General features: G+C 62.9%; 5 protein-coding genes across 5 annotated transcripts; 2 read left to right on the top strand and 3 right to left on the bottom strand.

Annotated features, from left to right (window-relative positions):
- Positions 1 to 211: 211 nt before the first annotated feature.
- Positions 212 to 1,447, top strand: OT_ostta07g04700 (Pentatricopeptide repeat; the record flags this gene model as incomplete). The annotated part of the gene is made up of 1 exon (XM_022983906.1): positions 212 to 1,447. One exon carries the CDS (start codon positions 212 to 214, stop codon positions 1,445 to 1,447), a length of 1,236 nt encoding a protein of 411 aa, XP_022839525.1.
- A 145-nt stretch (positions 1,448 to 1,592) lies between these two features.
- Positions 1,593 to 2,312, bottom strand: OT_ostta07g04690 (Proteasome, subunit alpha/beta; the record flags this gene model as incomplete). Its single annotated transcript, XM_003080518.2, has 1 exon — positions 1,593 to 2,312. One exon carries the CDS (start codon positions 2,310 to 2,312, stop codon positions 1,593 to 1,595), a length of 720 nt encoding a protein of 239 aa, XP_003080566.2.
- Positions 2,313 to 2,383: 71 nt separating this feature from the next.
- OT_ostta07g04680 (Peptidyl-prolyl cis-trans isomerase,FKBP-type,domain) lies at positions 2,384 to 3,058 on the bottom strand (the record flags this gene model as incomplete). Its single annotated transcript, XM_003080517.2, has 1 exon — positions 2,384 to 3,058. The coding sequence occupies one exon, from the start codon at positions 3,056 to 3,058 to the stop codon at positions 2,384 to 2,386; it is 675 nt and encodes a 224-aa protein (XP_003080565.2).
- Positions 3,059 to 3,476: 418 nt separating this feature from the next.
- On the top strand, positions 3,477 to 4,499 carry OT_ostta07g04670 (Methyltransferase type 11; the record flags this gene model as incomplete). Its single annotated transcript, XM_003080516.1, has 1 exon — positions 3,477 to 4,499. The coding sequence occupies one exon, from the start codon at positions 3,477 to 3,479 to the stop codon at positions 4,497 to 4,499; it is 1,023 nt and encodes a 340-aa protein (XP_003080564.1).
- Positions 4,500 to 4,536: 37 nt separating this feature from the next.
- Positions 4,537 to 5,796, bottom strand: OT_ostta07g04660 (Ribosomal RNA assembly KRR1; the record flags this gene model as incomplete). Its single annotated transcript, XM_003080515.1, has 1 exon — positions 4,537 to 5,796. One exon carries the CDS (start codon positions 5,794 to 5,796, stop codon positions 4,537 to 4,539), a length of 1,260 nt encoding a protein of 419 aa, XP_003080563.1.
- Between the last annotated feature and the right edge of the window lie 44 nt (positions 5,797 to 5,840).

Raw genomic sequence — 5,840 nt, 5'->3', positions numbered from 1 at the left:
GCGCGCGCGGGCGCCGAGGACGTCCATCGACGCCCGCGCGGGCGCCGACGCGATCGCGACGTCGCGGGCGCGGCGAGTGCGGACGACGCGAGGTGACGATGACGATGTGACGATGTGACGATGTGAAGACATGAAATGAAGAAATGAACACATGAACACGTGAACGACGCCCGTCGCGGCATCGCGCGACGCCGCGCCGTGGACGCGCGGGATGGGGCCGAGCGGACACATCCGCGCGTCGGCTCGAGCGCGCGACGACTCGGTCGTGGGCGAGACCACGGCGCGTTTGCTCGAGTTGTGTCGACGAACGAGCGATGGCGAGGTAAAAGTACACGACGTCGCGCGCGTGGTGGCGCGCGCGATGTCGGGCGAGGATGGACGCACGTTACGACCCGATCCTCGCGCGTTCACGACGTTCGCGTCGAGGCTGACGCGAGCGAAGGCGTACGTCGGTGCGTTGCGCGTGTTCGAGGCGCAAAAGCTCTTGGGGGTGGAGCGAAACGCGGTGAGTTATAACGCGGCCATGGTGGCGAACGTGAAGCGAGACGCCCCGTTGGAGGCGTTGAAGTTGTTCGAGGAGATGGTCGCGATCGGACACGAGCCGAGCGTGATCTCGTATAACGTCGCCATGGGGGCGTGCGCGCGGGCGGGCGACGGCGCGCGCGCGCTCCGACTCTTCGACGAGCTCGCGAGTAAAGGATTGACGCCGGACGCGGTGAGCGTGAACACCGCGATCGCGGCGGCGGAGATGGTTGGAGACGATGCTCGAGCGGCGGAATTGCGAGGTGGGTCTCATTTTCACTCGAATCACGGCGGAGACGACGACGGGGCGGCGCCCGCGGAGACGCGCGACGCGGCGGACGCCGACAAACGAGTCGGCGATAGCGATAGCGATAGCGATAGCGAAGACGGTAGCGATGACGACGGCGCTGAACCGGATGTTTTACGACACGGTACCGGTGATGAGGTCGAGCCAGAGGATTTGGGAGAGGAAGAAGAAGCCAAACGCGCGGCGGCGAGGAAACGCAAGCGCGAGGCGAAACGACGACTCCTCGCCGAGTACAAGAAGAACACGCAGGCGACCGAGGTCGAGGAAGAGGACGAGGAGATGGCTAAACGCCGTCGGAAAGATGCGCGTCGGGCGAAATTCGAGGAGAAACGCCGCGCTCGGAAAGAGGCGAAACGAGAGAAGAGACCGTGGACCGTCGCCGCGGCGCACGTGAAACGCGCGGAGAAGAGTTCCAAGGCGTCGAAGCGCGCGTCGATGAAGGCTGATCCGAGGGTTTGGATCGAAGACATTCCCTCCGACGACGACGTCACGTACGACGACGACGGTGAGCGCGTGCTTCCACCGATCAAGGGTCCGTCATTTTTGGACGACCCGCGCGCGGCGGCGTTGATGAACGCGCGCGACGACGCGGATGACTTTTGGTCCGTCGGGTTTTGACCCCTCAAACCCTCGACGCGTTCTCGCGCGAGCGCGTGACGGTGATGTGACGGCGATGTCACGTCTCCACGAAGACGTCGAGGCGGGCGCGATGTCGACGCTCGATGTGAGTAACGGTTTACAATCGTCGCGCCGATCCCCAACCCTAAACTCCCTCCCCCGCGGGCGCGCGCGACGGCCCTTTCGACGCGTCCCCATCCTTTTCTTCCGCGCTCGTCGTCGCGTCGTCGCCACCGATGATTTGCCAGGTAAAATTATGATTCGTGTACACGCACGTATCCGCCGCGATCGTCATCGCCTTTTTCGCGATGTCGAACGAGGACATGCCCGGGACGTCCACGAGCGCCCGCGCCGCGGCGAGCGCGTACGAACCGCCGCTCCCGATCCCGATCACCCCATCGTGCGGTTCCAACACGTCTCCGCTCCCGGTGATTTGAAAGCTCGATTCTTTATCCGCCACGATCATCGTCGCCTCGAGTTTCCTCAAAAACTTATCCGTGCGCCACTGTTTCGCGAGCTCCACGCACGCCCGCGTCAACTGCCCCGGATGTTGTTCGAGCTGTTGTTCCAATCGATCGAACAGCGTGAACGCGTCCGCGGTGGCCCCGGCGAATCCTCCCACCACGCCCGGTTCGATCACGCGCACTTTCTTCACGTTCGGTTTCACGATCTCGCTTCCCATGGTGACTTGACCGTCAGCCATGATTGTGGTGACGCCATTTTTACGAATGCACAACACCGTCGTCGCCCGCACGCCGTCGTGCGCGCGCGAGAGCGAGGCGCGGGCGCGGGTGCGCGCGACGGGCGCGACGCCGTCGATCACGGGCGCGACGACGCGCGTGAAACACCGCGCGCTCCGTCGCATCGTCCGTCGCGAAGTGCGGATGGACGCGGGTGGACGCGAATGGACGCGCGGAGTCGGAAACGGCGTTACATCTACGTCGACCCTGGGGTGAAGTTCACCATGGGAACGCCAAAAATCGTCGCCCCCTCGGAGATGTCGAGGAGTTCGATCTCAAACGTCAAATCTTGCCCCGCGAGCGGGTGGTTCAAATCGAGCGCGACGCCGGCGTCGTCGAGCTCGAGCACGAGCGCGCGTCCGCCGTCCGGGAGCTCCACGAGCTGACCCGGTCGCGCGCGCTCGCCCAACGCCTTCGCCTCCTCCGGCGACAGCGGAAACCGTTGGACCTTACCCGGATCTCTCGCCCCGAACGCCTCCTCCGCGGCGAGACGAACCGTGCGCGCGTCCCCGATCGCCATCGACTCGATTTCTTTTGAAATCTTTGGAAACAGCGCCCCGTCACCCACGGTGACGATCACCGGTCGTCCGCCCCGCGCCTCGCCCCGGGTGTCGTCCACGACCGTGCCGTCGCCCAGCGTCATCGAGTAGTGCAACGTCACGCGTTCGCCCGCGCGCGCCGCGGTAACCGTCGTTCGCGCGCGCGCCATTCGTCGCGCGCGCCCACGTCCACGCGCGACGTCCACGACGCTCGCGCGCGCGACGGACGCGGACATCACCGCCACCGTCGTCGTCGTCGCGGCTTCACCCCCGGGCGCGCGTGCGGCGTTGCCGTGCGCGGGCGAATCGCGCGCGGGCGCGACCGAGGACATACTAAACCCTATACCCTATACCCTAGATATACCTAAAAAACACCCGCGTGTCGCACGCACACGGCCCGACCACGAATGAATGGCTCGATCGCCCGCATCGCGCGTCCGGTCGACGACGACGGACGCGACGACGACGGGAGGCTTTAGAAGGATGTGGACGCGCGCGCCGGACGCGATGGGGGGGACATCGCGCGCGCGCGCGTGGGGTGGGACGAGACGCGGATGTGGGCGACGGTTTCATTCTATTTCGGGCGTTGCGACGACCGGGACGCGCGCGCGCGGGGTGGTGGACGCGAGCGCGTTGGATGGGACGAGGGAAACGGTGCGGAGAGATGCGTTCGAGCTCGCGCCTCGGCGAGCGGTGCGCGAGGTGGGATCGGTGGCGGTGACGACGGACGCGCGCGCGCCGGCGCGCGCGATGACGAATCGGGACATTGACTACGGGAAGCAACTCGTCGCCTCGGTCGCTGGTTTGGCGCTCGCGGCGGGGATTTTGAAGGTGAAGAAGGTTTTGGACACGCCGAGTCGAACGTACATCCCCGGGGAGAACACCGTGGGGGCGGAGTACGACGCGTGGACCGAGGAGGAAATTTTAGAGTACTACTGGGGCGAGCACATCCATCTCGGGTACTACCGCGACGAAGACTTGGCCAAGGGCGCGGGCACGCTCCTGGGACACAGAGTGAAAGATTTCATCGAGGCCAAGGAAGATTTCGTGGACGAGATGTACGCGTGGAGCGGGGTGGAGGCGAACAACGGCGGGAAAAAGCCGAAGAAAATATTGGACGTCGGTTGCGGCATCGGCGGAGCGACGCGACGCTTGGCGTCCAAATGCGTCGGACCCGATAGCCAAGTGACGGGCATCACGCTATCTTCAAAGCAAGCGGCGCGCGCGACCGCGCTCGCCGAGCGCCAAGGAATTCCGAACGCCGATTTCCAAGTCATGGACGCGCTCGCGATGACGTTTGAAGACGACACGTTTGACATGGTGTGGGCGTGCGAGAGCGGCGAACACATGCCGGACAAGAAGAAGTACGTCGACGAGATGGTTCGCGTGCTCAAACCGGGCGGGACACTCGTCATCGCGACGTGGTGTCAGCGACACGCTCCGCCGGAGTTGACGGCGGTGGAGAAGAGTAAGCTTCAGTTTTTGTACGACGAGTGGGCGCATCCGTACTTCATCTCCATCAAGGATTATTGCTCGCTCGCCACCGACACGGGCGCGATGACGCGCGTGGAGGGGGACGACTGGACGAAACAAACGATCGTGAGCTGGCGTCACTCCATCTGGGCTGGCGTGTACGATCCGATTCCCGTGTTCTCTCGACCGAAAATTTGGTACAAGACGCTGCGCGACATCGTCTGTCTCGAGCGCATGCGTCGCGCGTTCGGCGAGGGACTCATGCAATACGGGATGATTCGCGGCGTGAAGAAGGAATAGAAACAGTAGATTTCTAATTTTGATGATTGCACAATGTTCAATCGCGATCCTTTTTGGACTTTTTCGCCTTTTTCTCCTTTTTGTCCTCGCGGTCGCGCTTCTTCGACTTTGACTCTTTGACGCCGCCCATTACGAAAGCCGAAGCGGACGATTTCGAGCGTTTCTCTTCCTCCTTCCGAGTCTTGCTCTTCGCCTTGAGAGATGCGGCGACGTCGTTGACGTCCTCTTCTTTCGCCTCGCTCTTTGAAGTGCGCACAGGTTTGTCCTCCTCCTTGGGCGCCACAAAGGCTTCGAGTCGCTTCTTTTGGTTTTCGGTTGAAACATTCTTTTGCTTTTGTAACTTGTCGTACGCCGCCTTTCTCTCCTTTGCCTCTTTGGACAAGAAATACTCCCCGGATTCGATCTGCATGTCTACCTTGCTCATCGGTTGCGCCGGCGGGAACACCGCGCGCTCCTTCTTGCCAACCTTTTGCGGCTTTTTGCGCTGCACGTTCTTCTTCTTAAACTTTGGCAGAAAGCGGTCCCAGCTCTGCGTCGCGAGCTCCGGGTCCTTCTCGAGCTCGCGCTTGATCATGAGCTCTTTGATGTGATATATCGGGTGCGTGTTCTTCATCGCGTCCTCGACAATTTTCCGCACCGTCTTCAATCCCTTCCATCCGCCCATGACGCTCACCGTGTTCCCTTGCACCAATACGTAGCACCCCGTGAGCATCTCGATCGCCTTGAGCGTCGAACCGTTCGGACCGATGAGACGCTGACGACGTTTAACGAAACGCTCCTTGTTACGCACCATCCCTCCAATCTTAATCACGTCGCAGTTCGTGTCGTCGTCGAGCACCTTGAGCGCCTGCGGCGCCGGCACGGAGCGACTCAACAGTTTTATCAAATCTCTCGCCTTGACGATGATGTACGGGTCGAACGTCTTACGCGTCGTTCGCACCGTCATCGAGCCCTCGACCAAATTAAGCTCACACGACACCCCTTGCTCCTTCAGCGCTCGCGTGACGCTCGGCCACACCTCTCGCAGGTACTTTTCTCGATACTTTGGAAAGAGCACGGCGAACGAGCTCTCCTCCAGCACCCCGTGCGGGTTATCCTCCGCCGTGAACGGGTCCACGCGCCAGTGATCGATCCCATCGTGGTCCCACGGTTTATCACGTCGGTACCGTCCCTTCTTTCCCGTCGTCGTCGGTCCCGCGTCGTCGTCCGCGTGCGTCGCCGTCGCGCCATCATCGTCCCCGAGCGCCGGCGGCGGCGGCTCGGTCCGCGCGTTCGAACGCGCGACGACGTGCGCCATGCGAACGGGCGAGGGCGCGAACGGGTCGACGGCGTGCGGCGGCG

The sequence above is a fragment of the Ostreococcus tauri genome (assembly GCF_000214015.3).
Source record: "Ostreococcus tauri WGS project CAID00000000 data, contig chromosome 07, whole genome shotgun sequence".
Lineage (NCBI taxonomy): Eukaryota > Viridiplantae > Chlorophyta > Mamiellophyceae > Mamiellales > Bathycoccaceae > Ostreococcus > Ostreococcus tauri.
Note: the sequence above shows the minus strand (reverse complement) of the source record. Positions and strands in the feature narration are given on the sequence as shown.